General features: G+C 35.7%; 1 protein-coding gene and 1 non-coding gene across 3 annotated transcripts in view; one reads left to right on the top strand and one right to left on the bottom strand.

Annotated features, from left to right (window-relative positions):
* The first annotated feature begins 7314 nt into the window (after positions 1-7314).
* Positions 7315-26411, top strand: part of Cd2ap (CD2 associated protein) — a 131321-nt gene continuing 112224 nt past the window's right edge. Inside the window, exon 1 of one of the 2 annotated variants that reach the window (XM_047557971.1) lies at positions 7315-7729. In XM_047557971.1, the coding sequence (XP_047413927.1) occupies positions 7726-7729 (4 nt within the window). In that variant the 5' untranslated portion in view covers positions 7315-7725. The remainder of the gene's footprint in view (positions 7730-26411) is intronic. The other variant, XM_047557970.1, reaches the window with a different exon arrangement.
* On the bottom strand, positions 11132-11205 carry Trnaa-ugc (transfer RNA alanine (anticodon UGC)). Its single transcript has one exon. It is a non-coding gene; the product is annotated as a tRNA-Ala (tRNA).

The following is a 26411-nucleotide window of genomic DNA, read 5'->3' as shown; positions in this document are numbered from 1 at the left end:
TAAACACAAGTTTTATAAGGATGAAGAGAACACACTCAAGAGAGGAGTCCTGTCAAACGGGCATGTGAGAAAAATCATATATAACATATGCTGTGTTATCATGAAATTTGACTTCCCTTTTTAAATCATGAGTTCCATGATGGTAGGAAGTACCTCCTTTATCCCTCTCTATGCCCATCTACACAAGCACCTGGCATAGAGTAGGTCTTCAATGAATGAAGGAGGGGAAATAATTGTGCCAGACCATATCGTGGTTGATCCCTACAAAAAACAACTGAAGGAGAATTCCTTCAGTTCTTCCCTTCTCTTTCCTCCTTCTCTTTTTAGGCAAAGAAAGAACTCCCAGCTCAATTGAGCAAGTGACCTAAGATAGGTTGGAGTGTCAGTCATGGAATTAGCCCTGAATTCAAGCACAGGCTCTGCTACTTCCTAGTCATGTGATCTCAGGCAAGTTAAGTAACCATCTCGGCATCCTACTCTTTGAAAGCTGGGTGAAAGTACTGCCACTCATTGCATTATAATGACAGCTATGTCTGATGAGGTATGTAATGTGTTCAGGTCAGTGTCTGAGACTTAAATTTTCAGATGGTGTTAGTTATTATTAATGTTGTTGTTGAGACTATTGTCAAACTAGAAATAGTCTTACCGACTTTACTGATGGATTTTAAGGAACACATTAAGATTGCACGCTGTTAGAAAGCTTTATCACCGGGTTGGTTCTCCAGCACCACATAAAACTGAATAAATCAAATAAAGGTATTGTGTCTATATGCAACTAAAAATATTTTTTAAAAAAAGAAAGCTTTATTACCTTGTAATGGTTTTGGTAAGGATCAAGATTATTCTGTGAAGATGTATTTGGTGGTGAGGGAGGGTGAGAAGATCAAAAAGGCTACCCACATAAGGTTTACTAAACTTGACAAACTGGAATGATAATTAAGGACAGTGCTCAAGAGTTAAGAGAGAGATGGCATAATATAGAGGAAAAGGGTAGGGAGGGAAGAAGTGAAAAAAGAAGAATGAGGAGATAGCCTAGGAAATTAAGGAGAGAAAAAAAGAGTTCAGTATAACTTATGAGTCCAAATCAGAAACATAACTTTTGATGGGGCAAAGGGAACATGGTCCATGTCAAAGAAGCAATTCTATAAAGAAGGTAGCATAGTATGCAGGGGGGCATTTAGAATGAGTCATTTTCCTTGATTATAAAGGGAATGTATTGGCATAAGCCTTGGGGATAAGGAAGTTACAGTGTACTGTGCTGTAAACACATTAATTGAAGTAGCCCTAGCCCTTCAATTAATAGATCTGAGAAAAGGCAGATGCTGACTGAGGAAGTGTGGGCTGACAGGAGGTTGAGGAGAATTGCTTATGAGCCACATATAGAATGTGGTTCAGTTGTGGGAGTGGTGGGATGTGGCCTGGAAACTGGCAGAATGGAATGTGAATTCTCAGGAATAAGCAGACAGGAACGTCTTGGTTTATGAACTTTTTTTTTTGCTTTGGCAGGCATTTAATTTTGAACATGAAAATAATGTCATTCAATCTCTAGCATTAACAAAAGAAAAAAAAAGTCTGAACAGTGAGTTTAAAAGTTCCAACAATAGATGGGAAATAACCCTCATTATTGTCTATAGTTAAGGAAGTTAAGTAGAGATCTGAAATAAAGTTCTTACTTCTCTTTTCGGAAACAGTTTTATGGCTAGGTGGGCAGAAGCATGGTAATGAAACTTTTAATGTCACATTAGGCCTGATGCACAAATGCTTCTATGTACCTAAGAGATAATGATTATAGATGGAATCCTCTATTGAGAGTTCCCATGAGTTTCTATTTAAAAAAGAATTTGTCCTTTGTAATTTATAAAGGCTCCTGAGTAAATGAAATACAGATTACTGGTATTCCTGTTTTTTAAAAAGTTACCCTGTAGCAGTGTATCTTGTGATGTATACACATATCACCTGATTATTGGGCAAAAGTCACTTGTATTTAATGCTTAAAATTTGCAGAGATTCAAATAGGAATATTGCAAATGTCTTATTAAGATGAGAATGTATCCAGTTTGTCTGAGATATGTTGCTCCCAATGCAGTTTATCCTCAAAAAGGTGAAATTATTATTATTATTATTTTTTTGGTACCAGGTATTGAACCCAGAGGTGCTTAACCTTTGTCCTGGTTGGCTGATTACTCTTTCTCAACTTTATCAGTCAACTCCAAAGTTCCCCGAAGGATCCCCAATACTTCCTCTTTTAATGGCAGGGATCATATTTTCCAAATAGCAGCTACTCATTTATAACGAATGCTCATTAAGTATTGACTTGAATTAATGTGTTCATTACTGGAAATTCTTTCCATCATTATGTGCATAGTTTAGCTGATATTTGAAAAATGCAAATCTATTTGTCATTTGGGATTACTTAAAGTATCTGACCCTTCATAAAGGGTCAGTTGTAACATTATGGGAAAATAATACTTCTTTTTTTTAAAAAAATTTATTTGTTTTAATTAGCTATACATGACAGTAGAATGCACTTTGATACATCATATATAATGGAATATAATTTCTCATTCTTCTGGTTATACATGATGTACAATCCCACTGGTCATATAGTTATACACGTACACAGGGTAATATCTGATTCATTCTACTCTCTTCCAATCCCCATACTCCTTCCCCTCTTTTCAATCCCTTCTACCTAATCTAAAGTAACCAGAGTAATACTTCTTAAAAGAGACTCCTATTGAGGGTCTATGAAACTCCTATGACTTGCCTATTATGATAGGCAGTTCCACAATACTAGCATCTGCTTATTAAAAAGGTTCTTGTAGTAGATAAAGTGGTGATTCATTTGGATGGGGTCATCACATTGTTAGTTATACTTTTTCTGAAAACACAGTAATGAAAAGTGCTTATATAGTTGTCTTATGTGTAAGCACATCTCCCAAATTTCTAGGGGAATAAGATTTTATCACAAGCCAATGGGTCATCAGTTTGAGCAGGGAAATTTTCAACATTTGTTTTGAGATGGAATCTCACTAAATTTCTGAGATTGGCCTTGAACTTGGAATCCTCTTACTTCAGCATCCCAACTAACCGGGATCACAGGGTGGTGGGCATTCTAGATTTTTAGCTTACTGACTTCAGAGTATAGTCATTATAATTAAGATTATAATTTCCTGAAATCATTTTCTCAACAAAGATTTAGAAAATTCAGGTTATACAAGCTTAAATGTACTGTGAACTAAGGAAAGCCAAAACCAGAAGGCTAGGGTTGTAGCTCAGTAGAGGACATGTTTAGTATGCATAAGGTCTTGGGTTCAATCCCTAGTACACACCTGTGCATGCACTCACACACATGCACACCTCAAGGAGAACAAAGAAACAAGCAAAAGAATAGAACTAGCTGCAACATTTGAGCTAAAGGAATAACCCAATTTAAACCTGTGTAGGTGGTGGTGGTGTCCCATGCCTGTAATCCCAGCAGTTTGGGAGGCTTAGGCAGGAGGATTGCAAGTTCAACGCCAGCATCAGCAATTTAGTGAGCATGAAGCAATCCAGTAAGACCCTGTCTCTAAATAAAATATCTAAAAGGACTGGGGATGTGGCTCAGTGATTGAGCACCCCTGGGTTCAATCCCTGGTACCAAAAACCAAAAATAAGTAAAAAAAAAAAAAAAAAAAAAAAAAAAAAATTAGCTAACTAATTAGTTAACATTTAGTTAACTAATTTTTTTTTTCAATATAGTTTTCCTGGTAAAATAGTTTTTGCCGTAAGGAAAGAAGGTAGATGATTTTTCAATATTGATAGCTTCTGACTAATTCCTAAGAAAACTTTGGGAAGAAATGATGCCACTTTAGCATTAATCAAGTTCATTCGAAATTGTGTCATTCACCCAGATATTGTGGTTTGATGCCAGATCAAACTCTTCAGTAACAGCAGAAAAAAAGAAAGTAAATGGTTAGAGTGATACTATTATGTTTGTCTTGGAATACAAAAAGGGATGAAGACAGATGGATAGAAACAAAACTAACTCAGTAAAAAGATAGTAATGAAAGAAATAAAGGCAAAAAAGTAAAAAATCTGTTTTCAGCTGAAAGAAATTTGAGGCTATGTTTAATATCTGTGATATGTATGAGATTATCTTCTCACCAGATCTTCTTTCATCCAGGTAAGAATTATTGCTGAGGAAAGCAATGTTTTGAGCGGAGGTCAGTGCTAGTCACACTAAAATGTATAAAACAGACCTTCGAACCTCTTAAAGTTGGAAGCCAAAACTTGCAAGATAAAAAGAGCTCTATGGAATGATTAATAACTAATATTTGCATGGCACTCAAAAGTTTAGAAAATGCTTTTATATACCATCTTCCAAGTTTAAAAATAAATTCCTGAATTTAATTCTTCAGTTGGTATTTTCTTTGTTTTTGGAAGACAGCACTAACTTTAGGATTTGATTACTTTTCAGTTTTTTTCAATTTCTTCAACTCTTCTTATAGGTGTTATTCTCTGATCCTTCCAATTTTTATATCCAACATTAGAATACTACCTCAATGGGATAATGCCTTCTGAATTTGCTTCTTTTAGTTTTAAAAATTCTAGACTATGCTGCTTATTATGGGGATATTACAGATCCTGGAATTTCTAAGACAGAACTGATTGTAAATGTTTTGTCACATTGTCAGGTCATGTGACCTATCTCTGGTTAAGACAATGTGATCACCTTATCTACTTGACCTTCACTTCTTTATCACTTATTTGATGAGGGCTTTAATATAAATTGTTACATATATTCTAAATATCTAATTTTATATATTTTATCCTAGTATATATATTTTTATATATTCTGAAATAATACTTTTTAATGTGATCTTACTGTCAAATCAATGGTCTTCCCCCCACCCCCATTTGTTTTCCTTAACCTTTCTATTCATTATCTTTTCTTCTTTAAATATCTAGGGTTCTAGAGACCTAGAATCTTTCGATTGATTTGATTTTTTTTTTTTCTGCCTCCTTCAATGAATCCTCTTTTGCCTCTCACTTGCCTCATTCTTCCAAATCTTAAAACTACTTTTTTCGGGGGTCGGTACCCAGGATTGAACTCAGGGGCACTCAACTACTGAGTCACATTCTCAGTCCTATTTCATATTTTATTTAGAGACAGGGTCTCACTGAGTTGCTTTGCACCTCACTTTTGCTGAGGCTGGATTTGAACTTGCCATCCTCCTGTCTCAGCCTCCTGAGCTGCCGGGATTACAGGTGTGTGCCACTGGACCTGGTTCTACTTTTTTGTTTTGTTTTTGTTTTTTTGTTTAAGACAGGGTCTTGCTATTTTGCCCAGGCTGGCCTGGAACTCCTGGGCTCAAACCATCCTCCTCCCTTGGTCTCCTGATGCATCACTTAGCCATGCTTAATCTACTTTCTTATGGGTTGCTTGAGCTGAACAGATTTCTCAAAGGCCCAGGAATATTCTGTTTGCAAAGCCACCTCCACTCTTTATTTCGAGGACTCCTTCAGAATGAATTACTACTGCATTCCTTCAAACTTTAGTGCAATTCACACCGTCTCCCTATAGTTTGCTCTGCCTGCAGCAATTTATTTTCCTATAAAATATCAATTATTTGTCTTTCACTCCCTCATACTGTTTATTAGCTTCATATGTTGCTCATGTCTTATCTCCTAGTTAGAATACAGTCCTTGAGGATAAGGGCTGTATGTATTTCAGTTTTTTTTTTTATTTTATTTGTTTGGTAGGAGACAATGAATATACTACTACTCAGCAAGTATTGATTTAAAAAAGCACATGTGGGGCATGAGGGAGTGAGGGAAGGAAAGATAGTAGAATGAGACAGACAGTATTACCCTATATATATGAATGATTACATGAATGGTGTGAATCTACATTGTGTACAACCATAGAAATGAAAATATGTACCCCATTTGTGTACAATGAATCAAATGCAGTCTGTAAAAATAAAAATTTAAAGAAAAAGAAACCAAAAGCACATGTTCCATGATTTCAATACCACACAGTCAACATCTTGTTTAGGTGTACATAGTAAATTTTTTTCTTTTTTCCTTTTGGCCTCTGCTTGTGAGTTTGACAATTTCTGTTTAAAATTACCAGAGGTAACCACTTCAGAGGTAATAAAATAATTAAAAGAAGGTAAAAACAGACATATAGGAGATAGTGGGAACTGATATTTACAGTGTTGCTATTCTGTGCTTGACACTACAGTCTGCATTTTTAAAGATTTCTTTCAACAAACTTAAAAAACTGAAGTCCAGCCAAGATTAATTTATCCAAACCCCCCCAAAATAAATGCCCGTGCTGTGTTTCAAAAACCAAGGTCTGCCTGATTTAAAAGGCAAGGCGGCTTTAGTGTTGGATGACTGTGACAATTAAAAGGCATAATTTCTTGAAAAGGACTAGGCACAATAGTTGGCGTTCAACAAATGTTGCTTCCACAATTTGCCCAGGAATTGTGTCTACTTAAGCAGGAGGGGAGGAAAAAAAAAGTGGCTGAATTAATTATACTTGTTTATAACTTTAAGAAAGCCCATGTTTAATTATAATAATCACATGCCCTCCTTCATATTGACTCTAGAAGAAAATGCCTGGGAATATTTCAAATCATGATCCCTGTTTTTCTTCCTTGGTTACGTAACAACTTAACTTATACTTTCAAGAGATTAGAAAGTTGTCTTCGGCTGTCACAAGACTAAGAGAATGTAATGACTTATTTCTGTGACACAGATTTATGTGCTTAATATTTTATTTTTCTCTTTTCCCCGACGAAGAGCAAATTATTCTGTTCCATAAGGGCCTTTGCAAGGGAAACTGCGGGGTTCCAACAGCTGCTGGGGTAACCTTGAACACCGAAATCAAGCGCGTTCTCTGTTCCTCTGTCTCCCACAGGCTGCTTCCCTGCAGAAAGTTAACACCGCGTCGCGGCCGCGGAAAGTGGGGCAACCCAAGCTCATTTTGCCTATCAGCAAAAACCTTTTGTATCCATCTCAGGCCATAGAACAGACAAAACACCCGACCCAGCTGTTCCGAAGCACTACGGAGAGGAAAGACCGCAGCTTCTCTAGACTGCTTTCTCATCCGCCCGCTGCACCTGGACCGGGGCGGCGCGCTACCCGGGGCGGTGACGTCCGCGCACCTGGCACCAACCCTAGGACGGGTGCTGGGGAAAAAGCTCGAGCACAGCGGGGGCGGGGACGAGAGAACCGGGACGTTCTCGCGAGATTTCTCTTATCCCGGCCCAGCTGCCCGCACCTTCCCGGCCTCTGTCCGGCTCTTTACCTCAGTCTTCGGCGTCGCATTGTAGGACGCCGGCCCTTGAGGGAGCGGCGAGGGGCGGGTTCCGAGGCGGGGCGGGCGCTTCGGGTTGGAGCCGGCGGCCTGAGCGAACCAGCAGGTCCCAAGTCCTACGGAAGCGACGAGGGGTGGGAGAGCAGCCGTCTGGGCGCGCGGGGGGAGGGCCCTCCCGCCGCCGTGGCTTCGGCGGAGGCCAGGCGTGAGGAGCTGCCATCGCCGCTGCCTCTAGGGCCGCGCTGAAGGGACTTGCCGGATAGTGCCGCGGGCGGATGGAGGCGCCTGCTCGCCCCACCTGAGCTCAGGAGGGGCCAGAGCCGAGCGCGGGGCCCGCCTCCTGTCTCAGGAGCGGCCGCACGAGCCAGCGGAGGAGGAGAGCGGGTGCCGGGCTTTTCCCCGCAGGAGCCCCCAGCATGGGTAAGGTTGGGCGCTTCCCGCCGCCGGTCCGGGCCCTCCCGAGCCGGGGAGGCGGTTCCCTCGTCAGCCTCAGTGGGGACGCGACGGGGCTCAACCCCCGCGCTGCGGCACCCTGCTCCACCCTCGCTGGCGCCCTCCTCGCCCTGCCTCCCACCTTGCTTTTCGCGCGGTGCTCGCTGGCGCTGTCCTCTCCGCCCCTTCTCCTGTTCACCCCAAGGTGTGGGAATGGGGGCTGGGACGCCCGACCACCTCTCGGCGCCCACTGTCCTGCGCCGCCCTCTTCGGATGGGGGAGGGTGATCGAAAAACTTGACAAAGTGGCACTTTTAACTTGATCTTCTCTGAGGCTTTGTATAGATTGGGCTTTTAAGGACATCTAAGTACACATTTTGTCAAAAAAGATTTGTTTTTCCTTGCTAAAATTTGCAAGGGATGACTCAAAAGCAGGAAATCTACGATATTTGTTTTAGTCTGGTTCTGCCTAGGCAAGTGCTGGTACTGAAACATTAAATCTCCTCCCCAACTGGGTTGGGGTTTGGTAGGATTCAGTATTGAACCCTGTGAGGAGTAGTTTCCTGTTTGGAGTTAGACTTCCTTGCTAGAGGAGAGAAAAGTACAAAGCCTTATACGTTGTTGCTGTGTGTTTTAAAAGTTTAATTTGGATTTAGAGAAAGAATGTATTGCAGTTTGGTTTGGAAAGTTTTGTCAGATGGTGTAACTATTCTTTCGATTAAAAAGTTCAATGTAGCTAGGCACTAACTCCTTATATCCTTTAAAATTTAAAAGCAAAACTTAGAAGAATTTTTTTAAAAACCAAATTTGTACCACCAGAAGGGAGACAATGTTCTGTGAGAGTAAAACCAAGTTTAATGGAGTAAATCAGGAGGACGCTAAATTTACTTACAGTTGAGAGTTGGTGTCGCTTCATATCAACAAACCATTACCTAAATGAATAATTCATGAAACTAACAAATGATTTAGTAGCAGGACAAATAGAGTACTGCTGATGTGGCACCCTCTGCCCACCCTTTGTTTTGTGCATGATGCTTTGAGCAGTGTTTATAGGCACTCGCCTAGCTATTCTGTTTTCTTAGACTTCTATTTTTGTGTTCCCTTCACTTTCCACCTGTTCTCAGGTACCTTTTGTACACAAAGTGCTCTTGAATTCAGAAACAGTAAAATAAAATATCTGCTCTTTGGAACCTTCGAATGAATGCTTTCTAATTGATTAGTTGAACTTATAGGGTAATTGTGGGCTTACTCCTTTAAGCATGGAATCATAAAACCACTTAAACTGCTTTGGATGAAAATCATACTAAAATTAAATGTACAGTTCGATCCAAAATGGGATGTAGAATATAATTAAACTTATTTTGATGACCTAGAATCATAATTTGTGATTTTCATTTGCTGTTGTGCCTTGAGAATCTGTTGGATCATATGTAGGACTTGATCCAAGTGCTAAATGACATACTCCTCTGCATTTTTTCCACAGTTTTTTCACAGTGCATTATAGTTGTACATTTTGATAGGATTTGTTAACACATTACTCCTTTGCATTTTGAAATTAATATAATTTAAATAGGTGCTTTTCTCCCTGCTTTGCTAGTCTCTGCTTGTAATTTCCGTTAGAGTCCCCCCTTCATTCTCCTTTTTCTTTATTTTTTTTTTTTTTTTTTTTTGCAGTGTGGAAATCACATGCAAATTTGTGATTGTACATAGGGGGAAAATCAGTAGACCCTTACTGAAGAGTGTGAGGTCCTCTCTTGAGAAAAGTAAATGAATACCAATACTTGGACATTGTAATATTTATTTGGCCAGAGACCTTTAAATTCTGGTTCAATGAGTTTTGGTAAAGTTCAATGTTAGCGTACTCTCAACTTGACTGCTCAGTGTATGTTTTGAAGGTCTCTTAATTGGGGTGTTTGTGGTTAAATTTCGAGAAGTTTTATAAACATTTTCATATGAATGTATATTTTAAATTTATTGGTCATGTAACCATATTAAAATCCTCATTTTTTTTGAAGGTGTTTCCTGTTTAAGTTTCATTTGCTTGGTTTTGTCATCAGTGATCTTTTAAGATGTAGTCTAAAATATTTACTTGGGATTTTAAATAATTTGTCAAAAATAATGAGAGAAAAATTAAAAGAAAATTTTTTTGAGAGATTAATGTGGATACCTACTAAGTGTTGATACCTACTAAGTGATGGTTCCTGTACTTTGGTGGTACAGTTAAGAGAATTAAGAGCAGGAACTCTGGATAGGAATTTCCTGAAATTTTAACCTATCTGTATTGACTAAGCAAGTTACTTAACCTCTCTCTGTTCTTGTTTCTTTATCTAAAAATGGGATCCAAGTATCAATCTCATAGATTGTTAGGATGCCTGAACGAGTGAATACTTGTAAAGTGCTTAGGAAGTTACCAGTGCTGGTGGTTATTTTCATTTTCAAATGATTTCCCTAATTCTTGTACCAATGGGATTGGGTGAGGGCAAAACAACAATCTTTGAACTTAAACCGAATATTGTCTTTCAAGGGCCAGCGAGAGGAGATGAGGAGATGATTCTGTACTAATGCAGAAATTGACCACTGAGCCACATCCCCAGTCCTACTTTGTATTTTATTTAGAGACAGGGCTTCACTGAGTTGCTTAGCTCCTAACTTTTTCTAAGGCTGACTTGAACTCTCTGAGTCTCCTCTTCAGCCTTCTGAGCTGCTGGGATTACAGATGTGTGCCACTGCGCCTGGCTGAGAAATCAAATTTCATGTAGTATAATCTTACACCAATTATGTAGAAAATTGCTGTTTTTTTCAGTATTAGATATACTTTGAGAGATTTCATTACTAATAATAAGCTTAATTGCTTAGGAACAACTTTTAAGTGGAATGACTTTCTACTAGAGACTACTGTTGTTTTTAGTTTGTTTGTTAAATATAGAAAATCTTTGTCAACATGAGGCCCTTGTGTGAAGGAATTTGGGAACATCTTTGGGAGATATAAAGGCAATACTTATTTTTTTTATTCCAAAAATACAGATGTGTGTTTTTAAGTGAAATAAGATAGCAAATGGCACAGTGTTGTTAAACATGAATTTTTATTTTTGAAAGAGTAAGCATATTTTAAGGACTGAATTTTTCTAAATTTTAGATAGGGTTATGAACTGTTGATTTTAAACTTTATTCTAAAAACTTACATATAAAGCATATTAGTCATGAAGGTGTTTTAATGGAAACTTGTAATTTATTTAGATGATATATATACTTCTATAATACAGTTTCTTTAAATTTACATTGTACTATTTGGAAAAAAACTTGATTCATATAGATACATTAGCATAATGCAATAGCAGATACTTGCTAATGACTTACCTTTCAGTCTCAGGATTATTATATTATCATTTTTTTGTGGTGCTGGGGATTGAACCCAGGACCTTGTGCATGCAAGGCACACACTCTACCAACTGAGCTATATCCCCAGCCCTCAGTCTCAGAATTGACTTCAGTTAGATAATCTTTCTAGAGTACGAAAAAGTAAGGAAATTTTTGTTACAAGGTTGCCTAATTAACATGTGTAAAATTCTATTCTATAGAGTAAGCACTTGTTAGATTTTAAAAAAATATTTAAAATTTCGAATAGTTTTAATTCTGATAATCATGTTAAGGGCTAAAAGTCATTGATAGTATATTTTCCTTCAGAATCAGGCCTGAAATTTGCCTCTCAGTGAAGGTTTTTTAATATAAAATGATGTCATAATATCTAATTTTTAAGGCATTTAAGATAAAATGTTATAAAACATGACGTCTTTTTGGTTTGTGTTATATTGCCAATAAAAACACCCCCCAATTTTATATCTAATCTAAATCTGTGAAACCCCCTTTCTCTGTAATGGAATATCTTTCCCTATTGTTTAATGTGTTTTGAATATGGTAGAAATGTTTCGTTTCTGATGTATGTAAAGAAGTGGTATCATTTTGTCAAGGGCATGAAGATGGGCATGAAGATAGGCAGACGAAGAGGTGTAATGAGTCTTAATTTCACCGAGTATAGGGCAGAGCCAAAGACCTGTTTTCTTGGTAAACTAATGAAGCAAGTTGCGAAAGATTCGAAAGTTTTCAGAATTTGCATTTAGAAAAGAAGGAGTGAATAAAACTTAATACTGGGTAATCATTATGATGGAACTGTGACTTGCTTGGTTGTGGGAATTGATATCTACTATACAGATTCAGCATAATGCAACAGGATTATGCCAACAGGATTTAGGTGCTGAGTAATAGCAGCAGCAGGCAGTAAGTCTTCCTCCTTGACACTAATTTGGGAAATCTGGATTGTGGTCAGCATGTCAGCATCAGGAATATGTGTAGCAAAATTCAGTGTGTAGATAGGTGAGGCAGGTCAGCCTGGAGTGGGAATGAGATGGTGGTTGGTAGTAGACCATCAGGTAGAGTTCAGGATGGCATTGTGGGGAAAAAGGGGTCTGGAAATAGGCCTTGGAGACCTTGCCACAGGGAAATGAAACCAGACAGGGTCTAGGTTTTTTTTTTTTTTTTTTTTTTTTTTTAATGAGAAAGATACAAGATAGGTATTTGTTCTGAGGAACAAAAATGAGCTTGGTTATTGGAACAGTTTAGGATAAACCAAATAGTAATACTGACAAGATGCTGAGTTGCTCAGCCGTGCACCTGGACTATATATTATCTGTCTTGAGACTACATCTGTAGTCAACACTAGTAGCTGAATCTATAATTAAGATATAATTTGTTCCAAACAACTTTCAGGTTTATGGCATCTCTGCCTATCTAAATGTTTGGGAATATTCTTAGTCTTCAGCATCCCCTCTGTTTATTTGGTCTCAGGGATTTGATGTGCCTGCTTTTTTCTTTACTGCTATCTTTTTTTTTCACCTGGTTTCTTTCCTTTCAGACTGGAAGCAGAGCAGATCACAAAATTGCAGCATATCTTCATGTTCTTGAAACAAGTATATAATTCTTAAGGATGTTATATAGTTATAACTATCAATATAAGGATAAATGGGCAAGTAAGGCATGAGAAACTTTATAAAGTACTTTTAATTCTTGGTCTCTTGATTTCACTGAAGTGGTGTTAGGTTAGTTATTAGAAAGACCTTCATTGTTTTCTTTTTGGATAGATTATACCTGTCCTTTGCAGTCCTTCCTCATACTCCCCAGGCTTCTTTTGGGTTTGTGTTAGATGTTTAGACTATTTCACAGACTTTGTATCACTACAAAGCAGTTAGAATTCCATTCATAATCTTTCTAAGAATTCTTCAAGCTTGAGACCATGCTATAACACTGTCATTTTTGAATCATAATCTTGGTTTTAGCCCCAAGTGAGGTAGGTATTTTCTTTTGGGATCTTTTTTTCTGTCTCTTTTGGAATTGGGATTGAGCCCAGGATTTTGTGAGGCAAACGCTTTGCCACTGAGCTACATCCCAGCCCTCTTTTGGAATTCTAAATGTTTTCTTTGGATTAAAGTTGACTTTTTTGTTGTTGTTCTGATGTGTTTTTTGTTTATTTCTGAGGGTTTCAGGTGCCTGAATGTTCTATTCTCTTACCTATTTCCATTGAATTGTTTGATTTTTCTAAAAACATATTACTATTTTTTATTCTTTTTAGATGTACATGACAATTTACTATATTTACTAGTTGTTTGAACTTAAAGGGATCGTTGCTCTGTGAAGAAACTGCTATAAAAATCATTATTCTAAATTGATATCAGGCCGAGGATGTTAATCTGGTATCAGACATGATAGTGTTACAGACTCTTTTTCCTAGAACCTAAATGTACCATATCAATCCTTTCTAATAGCTCCAGTAGACTTAAAATATCTTTCAAATTTTGTGTGCCTTAAACTTCCCATTATGGTACTGTTCTGTTTTTTTTTTTTTTTTTAACTCACTTGCAAAACAGAAATAACTGACATGGGAATCTGAATTCCAATATCTAATTTAATACTTTATCAGTATCTTAGATCAGGATCTTTTTTTTTTCCCCCCCTCTTTTTCTTTTTCCTCCTCTGAGGCACCGGGAACGTGAACCGTGGTCCCTGTGCATGCTAGGCGAGCGCTGTCCAATATGAGCTATTTCTTCAGCTCCTCTCTTTTTCTTTTGAGGACAAAGTATCATTATATTCCTCAGGCTAACCTTGAACTCCTGGGCTCAAGTAATCCTCCTGTCTTATCCAGATTAACTGTGACTATGGGCATGTACAACCACACTTTTGGTTTAGTTTAGGTTCTTTTTGATGTTTAAATGTCTAGGTAATTCTGGGGTTCCAGGGAAGTTACTATGTAACTTCTAATCATTAGGGGTTTCTAGTAGAATACTTTTTAAGTATTGTTATAGTAACAATTACTGTCAAGATTAAATGGAAGGTGTTTGGGCTGGGGATGCAGTTTAGTAGTAGAGGACTTGCCTAGCATGCATGAGGCCAAGTTTGATCTTTAGCAACACACACACCCCCCCCCAAAAAAAGAACTGTTAAAAAAAAGGTCAGTCATCAAGGAAAGGAGCTGCTGATGAAAGATTAATCAAGGTGTATTTGTCTTAATTTCTGTTTTTAACTTCTCACAATATCGGGATTCTGAGATTAATGATCCTGTCTCTTCCTCCCTCCAATTATAAATCTGGTAGGATAGCTTATTAGTGTTGTGATAAGAATAAGGCTTAACATAATAGGAATAAAATTTAACATGTGACTTCATTAGAAATCCAAATGAGAGGAAATGTAGTACTCTAACAGGAAATAGTCCAGTATGAGAAATGTTAAACTGTAATAGGAGAAGTGTAAAGAAGATCAGAATATGAATATTTTGCATTGGAAGGCAAGTAGGATTTATTCATCTCTCGTTAGTTTACTAGTGATGATATAGGAGTTACTTGGCAGTTGTGTTAGTTTTCTGGCACTGTGATAAAATACCTGAGATAATCAACTTAAAAGGAGGAAAAGTTTATTTTGGCTTACGGTTTCAGAAGTTTTTGTTCATGGTCTCTTGGCTGGTCACAGCATAGTACACATGATGGGAGCACATGACAGAGGAGGCCTGGGCCTGTTCATTTCATGGCAGCTAGAAGCAACAAATAATAATAATAATAATAAAGAAGTGACTTGGATCCCAATGTCTCTTTAAGGACATACCTCCAATGATATAATAATCTTCCAGTAGGCCCCACCTACTAAATGTTCTACCACCTCCCAGTAACACCACAGACTAACCTTGCTACACAGGCTTTGGGGAACATTCAAGATCTAAACTACAGCAGCAGTAGCTAAAATATTTTTTCCTCTATTCCTGGTAATGAGTATTTATGGTGAAGCAAACTTACTTGAGGTGATCCCTTGATATACTCTTATTTGAAGTACTAAAACTGACTTCTACCTTTTTTTTTTTTCTTGTAGTTCTGGGCAGTAAACTCAGGTGTACTCTTCCTACTGAGGTACATCCCCAAACCCTTTTTATTTTTTGACTAAATTGCCCAGGCTTTCCTCAAACTTGCAATCCTGCCTCAGCCTCCTAAGTAGCTGGGATTATAGGTGTAGTTGCCACTGTTCTGGGTTACGTATATATTCTTTGAACTATAATTAATGAAAAACCAAATAAAATAAATAAATTGATAAATTGTATATTTTTAAATTTTTTAGGAGCCATATTGCAAAATAAGGGATTGGTGATATGTTAATAATTTTTTTCATTATGTTGTGGTAAAGAAAATATTATTTCAACATATATTAAGTATAAAAATATTAATGAGATAGTTTACTTATTTTTCTGTCTTTGAAATCTGATTTGTATTTTACATTTACATAACATCTCAGTTTGTACTAGCCATGTTTAGCGCTCAGTCATTACCTTTGGCTGCTGGTTATCTGCTGAAAAGTACAGTTTTAGAATGTAAACCTTATAGGTTTGTTGTGACTCTAATGAGACTATATCTGAAAATATTTTGCAATATTTTGCTATTTTGTTAGATATTTAATTAGTGATAACTTCTAATAAGTATATTTTCTTCATGGAAAAATGTTCATTTTAGTAAATTATAATTCACTAAAAGTGAATAAACAATTCTTTATAAAAAAGAATATAATAATATATGTATATTCTTTTATATAATAAAAATATAAGAATTTAATCTTACTTTTTGTATGTTTGTATTTTTGGAGTATGCTTAGATACATGGAGAAACTCAAATGGTTATTTCAAATACTTTCATGATTCTTAAATGTGCCATTACAGGTTTTTGCATTTGTCTTTGTAACTTAATTATGATTTTCAAGTCTTATTTTGAAATTAATTCTCTTTAAAAATTTCCCATGTTTTGGTAAATTTAAAATTTCTATTTAGCTGATTCTTTGCTGAATATTAGCATTTAGAAAATGCTTATTATGGTAGGCATTGTATTGAGCATTTAATCCCCATAGGAAGTGTTATGACATAAAATATTATTGTTTCCATTTTTCAGAAACAGGGATCAAAGTTATAGAGATCGTTATTCTCCCAAGGATGAGGAGATGGCAAGATCAGACTTCTATGGATTTGATTTTAAAGCATGTCCTCTTAATTATTTCTTAAAACATTTTGGGAAAGGGAAAGAATGTAGAGATATCAGAGCAAGTAATATGACTATCTTAGTGTGGTTTAAAAACAAATTAGTTGGGTGCAGTAGTGAATGAACCTGTAGTTATAGTTACTGTGGAAGCTAAGGCTGGAAGATTACTTGAGCCCAGGAGTTTCAGACCAGCCTGGACTGAGATTGATTCTCAAAAAACCCCCCAAAAAACCAAGAAAAGAAAAATAATCCAAAGAAATTTTAATATTTATCACCTAAAAATTGTGGATTGGTATTAAACACTGTTTCTGTGTTTGAATAATTGTTTTGACTTTATGATACTTTTAAATTTTGACTCTGTTACACATTGGTCTTTTTTATGTATCCAGTAGGTTTTCATAGCATTGTTTGAGTTTTATTAAACTTTCTGATGAACATTCATATGATATTTTTTGGTGTGACTTGCAACATGCTTAAAACTAATTTTTAGTGTTTTCTTTAAGACTGGAAATAAAAATGAGGACTGAAGAATACTTAATTGAATATTCTAACCTGTTTGCCCTTCAGGTGAATTTTGCATGTTTGTTATCTTTAGGATTTGTCTGGGAGGAGGCATTAATTACATGTGCATGGTAATTTCTTTGTTTTTAATCTTAAATTGTAAGTAATTTTGTGAGATTAAAATTGCTTTTCTTGCCAGTTGAGTTGTACCATGCCTGTAATCTCAGCTGCTCGGGAGGCTGAGGCAAGGAGGATCATGAGTTCAAAGCCAACCTCAGCAATGGGCAAGGTGTTAAGCAGCTCAAGTGAGACCCTAACTAAAATACAAAATAGCACCCCCGCACCCAACAAAAAAAAAGTGCTTTTGTTTTTTAAACATAGTTGCAGATATTTTTCACTGTTGATCTAATTTAGTTATATTTCCTTATTAGATTTCCCTTTCTCATTGGATATTTGATGAGAGGTTATGGTACCATGCAAACCTTTGCACACTCTTTAAAATACAAAGAGGAGGGGGGTTTTGTGGCATTTGCTCACTATTTTAAGAATGACTAGACTTACTTATGTTGAACCATGTAAGAAATGCTTATCAATTTTATATTTAACTGAGAAAAATAAATGGCAAATTATACAGATAGGAGCATTTTAGATGATACAAATTATATGACTTTTTTCTGTTCATTTTTATTAGTATTTTGACTCATGAATCCAATAAATAAAATTTAATGAAATGTTATTCATAATGACATTAAGCAATGCTAATCAACTTTGTATTCTTCCATTTATATTAAATACTAAGTATTTAGGTCTAGAAATAATATCTAGTAAAGACTTTTGGTTTATGTTGAAAAGTAAATACTTAGTTCTGGAAATTGAAAGTAAAAGTAAAATATATTTAATAGGAAATAATTGATAGAAACATTAAAGTATTTGTATCATAGCATTATTTCTTTGGCAGTAAAACAATTGTATTTGATCTTATGTAAAGTGTAGTTTTTTTGTGTGTAACCTTCTCTACTTTGTAGATTGTAATAATAAAGATTAATGCTCAATAGTGTAATATAACTGGTAATGTACTATAGAATAAGGTTAATTTGAAAGACCCAGACCCAAGTTGATGCTATTGTAATATTTATCTCTATTGTGTTGATTAAAACTAAAAGTAAATATTCCCTAGTCAATGCCTATACAATTTATAACTATTTAGAATTCATGTATAAATTTTCTACTTTTTTATGTAGTGATTTTTATTATCAAAAAATGCTTGTTTGAGTAGAGCAGTATAATGCCATCAGTATTTTTTTGCATAGAAGTTTCTACTTCTTTATTTATTAGTATTGGGATTTGAACCCAGAAGTGTTTTAACACTGAGCCACATCTTCAGCCCTATTTTTTATTTTGAGATAGGTTCTAACTAGTTGCTTAGGGCCTTGCTAAATTGCTGAGGCTGACCTTGAACTTGTGATCCTCTTGTCTCAGCCTCCTGAGTTGCTGAGATTATAGGCATGTGCCACCTTGAGCAGTTCTGAAATTTTAAATAATTTCTAGACTTTTTTTTTTTGGTGGTTGTTGTACTAGGTATCAGATCTAGGACCTCATGCATGTTAAGCAAGTGATCACCACTGAGTTACATTCCCAGCCCTTTTTATTTTTTATTTTGATAAAGATTCTCACTGTGTTGCTGAGGGTCTCACCAGGTGGTTGCTGAAGCTGGCTTTGAACTTGTGATCCTCCTGCTTCAGCCTTCTGAGTAGCTGAATTTTAAGATTTTTAAACTTGGTTTTCAGATGCTCTTTTTTTTTTTTTTTTAAATACTGATTTAAAAAACAGTCACAGTATGCATGTGAGGTCTTGGGTTCAATCTGCAATACCCCCTTCTCTTGCCAGCTCTCTCCACTAAACCCAATACATATTATTAATAACTAGTAGACTCATTAATATCTGATCATCATCTCCAGTTGGAAGTTGAGGAAAAAAATGTTCTTTTTCAAATTATTTTTTAAATTGTCTTTTTAAAAATTTTTTTTAGGCAGAATTTTGCTGTATTACCTAGGTTGGTCTTAAACTTGTGAGTGAAAGTACTTCTCCAGTTTCTGCCTCCCAGGTAGCTGGGACTACAGACACCATTATTTCTCCCTTCCCTTCAAAGTGAGAAGTAAGCTGAGAGCAGTAGGGTGGTACACCCTTGTAATCCCAGCAATCTTAGTAACTTTGGAGACTGAGGTAGAAGGATAGGAAGACCAGCCTCAACAATTTAGTGAGAACCTGTCTCAAAAAATAAAAAGGACTAGGGATGTAGTTCAGTGGTAAAGCACTCCTGGGTTAAATCCCTAGTACCCAAAACAAACAACCTTGAGAATTAAGTTCTTGGAGTAGCTATACTTCGTTTAACAGTGGTCATTTACCTGTTTCAGTCAGGTTTTTATTTTTTATTTTCTTTTTGTGATTCTTACAAATGCTTTTCATACTTTGTCTTGTTTGTTACATATATTTATTCCTATTTCCAGTTTATTTACCTGGGATTCCAGTTTTTGGTACCTGGGATTGAACCCAGGGGCACTTTACCACTGAGCCACATCCCCAACCCTTTTTATTTTTTATTTTGATACAAGGTTTTGCTAAGTTTCTGAGGGCCCTGCTAAGTTGCTCAGGTTGGCTTCGAACTGACGATCCTCCTACCTGAGCCTCCTGAGACCCTGGGATTACAGGTGTGCACTCCCATGCCTGGCTCTCTCATCATTATTTTGATATTCATTTCTGTCTTTGTTGTTTTGGCTACTATAGCAAAATACCTTATATTGTGTAATCTACAAACAAATTTATTGCTCACAGTTCTATAGTCTGCGAAGTCCAGGGTCATGGTGTAAGCAGATTTGGTGTTTGGTGAGGAGGGCTCACTCTGCTTCATTAGTGGTGTCTTCTAGATGGCGAAAGGTGTGGGTGGACAACCTCCATTGGGAGTCTTTTTTTTTTTTTTTTTGCAGTGGGGGGAGTACTAGGGATTGAAGCCATGGGTGCTTTACCACTGAACTACATCCCCAGCCCTTTTTTATTTTTTATTTGAGGCAGGGCCATACTAAGTTGTTTAAGGACTCTCTAAGTTGCTAAGGCTGGCCTGGAACTTGAGATCCTCCTTTCTCAGCCTCCCTTGGGAATCTTTTGAATGGGCACTAATCACATTCATGAGGGTAGAACCCCTGTTACCTAATCAACTCTTTGGTTCCACCTTGTAATATTATTGTGAATTAGGTTTCTACATGAATTTTGGGGGAACATAAATATTCAAACCATCCATTTCCTTTTTCTCCTCAATTTCTTCCTCCTACCTCCTTCTGTGCATGTGTGTATGTCATGGTTATAATGATTCTTTTTTTATTTAACAAGAATTTATGGGATATGGTGGTTATGGTTTGGATATGAAATGTCTACCCCAAATTTCGTGTGCGAGGCAATACAGCAGTGTTCAGAGGTAAAAAGATTCAGTTACAAGCTGGGCACAGTGGCGCACACCTGTAATCCCAGTGGCTCAGGAAGCTGAGGCAGGAGTATTAAGAGTTCAAAGTCAGCCTCAGTGAAAGCGAGGCACTAAGCAACTTAGTAAGACCCTGTCTCTAAATAAAATACAAAATAGGCCTGGGGATGGATGTGGATCAGTTGTTGAGTGCCCCTGGGTTTAATCCCCTGTACCAAAAAATAAAAATAAAAAAAAGATTCAGTTACAAGAGCTCTGACCTCATCAGTTGATTAACCCACTGGATGGAGTAATAATTTGGAGTACTGGATGATAACTGTAGGCAGGGTGGCTGTGGTGGGAGGATGTAGGTCAGTGGGAGGGGCATGACTTTGGAGACTATATTTGACCCTGGCCTCTCTTTCACTGTCTCTGTTTCCCAATGAGCTGAGCAGCTATCCTGTGCCATGTTCTTCCACCGTGATGCTTTTGTATTAGAGCCAGCTAACTATGCACTGAACCTTTGAAACCATGAACCAAAATAAATCTTCCCTTTCCCAAGTTGTTCTTGTCAGGTATTTTGTTTACAGTGATGAAAAGTTGACTAACACAGTTGGTGTGAAATGAAAATCTAAATGTAGCATGTTCTCCTCATTATATACAGCATTTCAAACTTTGGCAGCCTTGTGTTGATGCTTTGGGTTGGTTAATTAATTTATTTTTTGCACTACTGGAGATTGAACTCAGGGCTTCAGTGTGCTGAGCAAGTACTCCACCACTGAGCTACATCCTGAGTCTCCTCCCCTCCCTGCCCTTTTTTTAGGTTTCTAAAAAAAACCTAAGTAGGTCTAAGTAGGTCTTGTTAAGTTGCCCAAGCGTCCTGATATTTATGATCCTTTTGCCTCAGCCTCCTGAGTAGCTGGAATCACATTTGTTTGCCACCACACGTGGCTTGGTTTAATTCTTTGTTGGGTGTGGTGACTGTTCTATGCAGCATAGTATGCTTAGCAGCAGCCCTAGACTCTGTATCTACTAGCTGCCAATAGCATATCCTAGTTGTAACAACCAAAAATGCTTCAGACATTGCCAGATGTCCCCTATGAGACAAAATCATCCTGGTTGAGAACTATTGCCCTAATATAAATCAATTTTGAATTAACATATTATGAATCTAACTTGAGAGAGGACTGAATTGCTAGTTTAGCCCCAAAGCCTGTATTTTCTGGGACCAAGCTTAGAATTTAAACCTCATACCTTTTATGGAGAACAGAGTGATGGGATTCACACAGATATGCTAAATTTTATTGAATGTTATTTTTGAATCTGTGGATCATGTGGTTTTTTAATTTTCTTCATGTGATGAAATACATTTTTCCAAGATTTAACCTATCCCATGATGAACTCTGGATAGTTTGAGGTAGCTAATTACCCAGTTAGGCATGTGAATTCCCTTTATTGACATTTTATTTAGAATTCTAAGAATGTACTTTGTAGGTGTAATCTTGTATCTTAATAGCAAGCAGATTATTTCAAGTAACGATGATGGCAATAAGTGGAGAGCTTTGCAGGCTTGTTTCGTGTTCTGCAGTAATTATTAAACAATTGAACTTTAAAATAAATAGTCTATTTTAGGGAAATGTTTTGGAGCCATTTTTAGACTTACGTTTTTCTTGGACTATTGATCTGTGGATTTGAAAAAAAAAAGTTGAATAATTCATTTTTTTTAAGCAAAATTTCCACACAATATTTAGGTTTGCAGCTTTATAGTATATCTATCAACCTGGCCTAACTCTGTAATATTTCCTTAGAATGCTGTATTGACAGATTTCTTTGTGTATAGTCTCTTATGGTTCAATTTATTTTTTATTGCTTATCCTGATAGGATTCTTTGAGGTATTCTGTCTTTTGAGATGTTTTGGAAGTGGGTTTCTGACCATACAAATGCTGGCGCTGTTGGAGTTGGCTTAGAACTGGTCAGTTAGGTAAACATAATTTTAATATTTGGTATTAGGACAGCTAGTCATATGTTGACCAAAAACAAAAATTAAAAAACAACAAAAACAAAAATAAAAAACACCCAAATAGAATGAATTGATTTTAAAGATCTAGTTTACTGACTTCAAGAGGATTTGATTCATTAAACTCTAGTAAATGAGAATTTAGTACTTTTGAATGTAGTTTGTAATCTGAAAACAGTTAAAATATTAACATGTATCAAAGTTATAACAAACCAATTTGTAAAGAATATGCTAATTTTACTGAAAAAATGTGTACTCTTCTGGAAAAGTTGATTTTTTTTTTTTTTTTTTTTTTTTTTGTGGTGCTGGGGATTGAACCCAGGGCCTTGTGCTTGCAAGGCAAGCACTTTACCAACTGGGCTGTATCCGCAGCCCAAATTGGACTTTTTTGTGTGGAAAGATTTTGTTAAAATAAGAACAATGAAATATATAAAAGTCATTCTAACATTATTTTCCTGAAAGATGACAAAAATAAATTTGGAGAATAGTTTAACATAATTTTAAGAGTAGTTCATTGTATTGAATTGACATTTTACTGCTGGAATATATATATTTTTGCCATACCCCTCCTAACTCAATACAACCTTTTGAATAACTGGAGAACTTAATTCTCATTTTCAAATGTAGACATTATAATTAAGTAGATTGATATGAATAAATATTAAATTGAATGTTTAGGAACTTAATGTATCTGTAAGACAGAATTTCTTGTTCTGTTTACTTATTGTGTGAAATTTTTTGTTTTTAAGATAGTAATGTCAGAAGAGTGGGATAACTTTTGTACTGAGTTTGGTATTAGTAAATTCAGTTACAAGAGAATTCTTAGTAAAGTTCTTAGAGAAAGAGAAAATACTGTTAATGGCTTTTTTATGGTGTCTTCAGGGATGAAACAGCCTGTATTGCTCTTATTAGCTCTACAAATGGGGAAATATTTTTGGGATAGTATATCTCAGATAACCTCCTGTATCACCTTAGAATGAAACCCTCATTGGAAGAGTGGCTAAAAAGCAAATACTGTTGAATTATTGGGCTTCTGCCATACTACCATTCTGTAGAAACAGCACACACTGGGATATTAACACTAGTGATATTTTTCTGATTATGAAATTACTCATCTTTGAAAGTTTAGAAAATAAAGAATAAAGGAGAAAAATGTCTTGACACTCTCCACGGAATGAATAGTTATTTTGATGTTTTGGTTCAAGTCCTAAAATATATTTTTATAGATTTTGTTCATTCTTTACATTGTTAATTTGGTCTCTTGCTTTATTTACTTGAAATTTTGTACGTAATTCCCTAAGTCATATTTGTTGCATTTAAGTTCTGTTCCTTTATGTGGTTTTACCATTTTTAATTTCACTAGTTAAACGTTTTTTGATATGTAGGATGATTAAGAATTTTATATGTTAGTGTATTTATGATTAAAATTTTGCTTTTGGAACTGGACATAATTTATATTTTTTGGAGAAAAATAAGAAGATGAAAGTACTAATGACAGTAAAGGGGAAAACTGGCCAAGAGATGTTTTCTATTTTTGTGGTGTATGTTCATTTAGACTTGGTATCTATAAACTAATGTATGAATAAATACATATTTTTTTTTACCATAAGGGAAATCATAGATTCGAAATCATTTTCTATTGATGGTTTTACATTTGGTATTTTGTTTTTTTTTTTCATTTTTTTAAGTAAATAGCCTAATTCTTTTGGTGGCAGTAATTACATTAGAAAAATGTAAATGTTTGAACAGTTTAAAAAACCTGTATAAAATTTCCAGTTGTCTCGACCCTCAGAAATAACAGTGATTAAATTTGTCTTATGAATTCTACATTGTTTTTCTGAGCAATCCTCCCACCTTTTTTTACTTTTAGGAAAAATAAAATTATACCAGCTATACTATATTATAAAATATCTTTCATTTATCTTGAATAGTTTTCTGTGTCTATTGTATGGAATTAGTTTTAAATGTATATTTTAAAATTTTATTCATTCTAGTAGATGTGTAGTAGTATCTGACTATATAAAATTGGCATGTTAAATATTTGGTAGAATTTGTTACTGAAACTATCTGAGCCTGCAGATTCCTTTTTTGGGAAGGTTTTTAATTATTAACTCAATTTAGGGAGGGACACTGGGGATTAAGTCTAGAGGTGCTTTACCACTGAGCTATGTCCCGAGGCCCTATGAACTCAATTTTAAAAATTGTCGTTCAGGTTATCTCAAACTCTGAAACTAATAAAACTTTGAAAATTTTCTATATGTGTATTCTTGTTTATGTTTTTTTTTGTTGTTATTTTTGTTGTTTTTGGTACTGGGGAGTGAACCCAGGGGTACTTAACCACTGAACCATATCCACAACCCTTTTTTGTATTTTATTTAGAGACAGAGTCTCACTGAGTTTCTTAGGGCCTTGCTAAGCTGCTGAGGCTGTCTTTGATCCTTCTGTCTCAGATTGTTATCTGGTTTTGGGCCACATCCCCATCCCTATTTTGTATTTTGTTTAGAGACAGGGTCTCACTGAGTTGCTTAGCACCTCACTGTTGCTGAGACTGGCTTTGAACTTGCAATCTCCTCTTCTGGGATTAGAGATTGTTATCTTTTTAATGAATTGGAGGTGCACAATAATATTTTTATTCTTGATGTTGGTAATTTGTTTGTTCTTTTTTATTCTGTTGGACATCTACTAGATTTGTCTTTTGACCTCAAATGGACTGTTTCTGGTTTCATTGATTTTTTTTTTTTTTTCCTCTTCTTTTTCAAAAATTTCTCTGGTTTCCTTAGACTATTTAATAATTCTGTTTTATTTCCTGTCTTAGCATATAAATTATACTTACAATTTTTTAGTAATTGCCCTAGATTTTGCAATATACATTTAAAACTAATTATATTTACCTTTAATTTAACTCTGCAACACTTGATGTATATTGGTACTACAGAGTATTCCCATTTCCTCCTATCTCTTATGATTTGCATTATTATTTCATCTGCCCCAATACATTGCTACTATTATGACTTTGGACCATTAACTTTTAGAATACTAAGAATTAGAAAAATGAAAGATTTTGTTTGCCTTTAATCTTCCTGTTTTTTTCCTTTTTTTAATGTAGAGTCATGTTTTTTGTTTGTTTGTTTATTTGTTTTTTTGTACCAGGGATTGAATCCAAGGATGCTTTACCACTAACCGTTTTTATTTTTTGAGACAGGGTTTGGCTGTTTCTAAGGTTGACCTGGAACTTGTGATCCTCATGCCTCAGCCTACCCAGCTGTTGGGATTACAGGTGTGCACCACCATGCCCAGCTAGATTCAAGTATTGACATATATAATTTTTCTTTTCCCTGAAGAACTTCTTTAATTATTATTATTATTATTATTTTACGGCAGTGGTATCCACATACAAGCTAGGCATGTACTTTACCATTGACATTACCAGCCTAACGACTTCTTTTGATATTTCTTTTGTGGCAGGTCTGCTGGTAATGAATTTTTATTTTTCCTTAACTTTGTCTTTTGTTGATATAGGATAATTTTGTTGGATATAGAATTATAGGTTTTTTTTTTCTTTCAATACTTCATGTAGTTTATTCCATTACATTCTTGCTTATGTGATCCCTAATAAGAAACCTGTTTTAATTCTTGTGTTCTTTTATTGGTAAGGTTTTCTTTTTTTCCCCCTGATAATTTCAAGATTTCTTTTTTTTTTTTCAGTTTGACTATGATATACCTAGATATAGGCCTTTTTAAAAAAATATTTCTTGAGTTTCTTGAGTGTGTGTTTGTGTGTGTGTGTGTGAGAGAGAGAGAGAGAGATATTTGGTGCATGTTATTAGTTGTGGAAAATTCCATTATTACTTTTTTACTTGTGCTCTTTTTCCTCCTGCTCCTTCTGGAATTCCAATTACATGTATATTATATGGAGTATTTCACTATTTCACTGTTCTTGGATGTTCTGGTTTTTTTTTTTTTTTTTTTTTCTGTTCTTTTTTTCTCATTGCCTTTCAGTTAGGGAAATTTTATTGACTTCAGGCTTATTGAATCTGCCCTTGGTTATGTTTGTATAGTTTACTAAAACCTCGTAAATAGAAGCAATTATTTTTGTAACAACATTTTTGATTTTTAGCATTTCCTTTTGATGCATTTTAGAGTTGT

Source organism: Sciurus carolinensis, chromosome 7 (assembly GCF_902686445.1).
Source record: "Sciurus carolinensis chromosome 7, mSciCar1.2, whole genome shotgun sequence".
NCBI lineage: Eukaryota > Metazoa > Chordata > Mammalia > Rodentia > Sciuridae > Sciurus > Sciurus carolinensis.
Note: the sequence above shows the minus strand (reverse complement) of the source record. Positions and strands in the feature narration are given on the sequence as shown.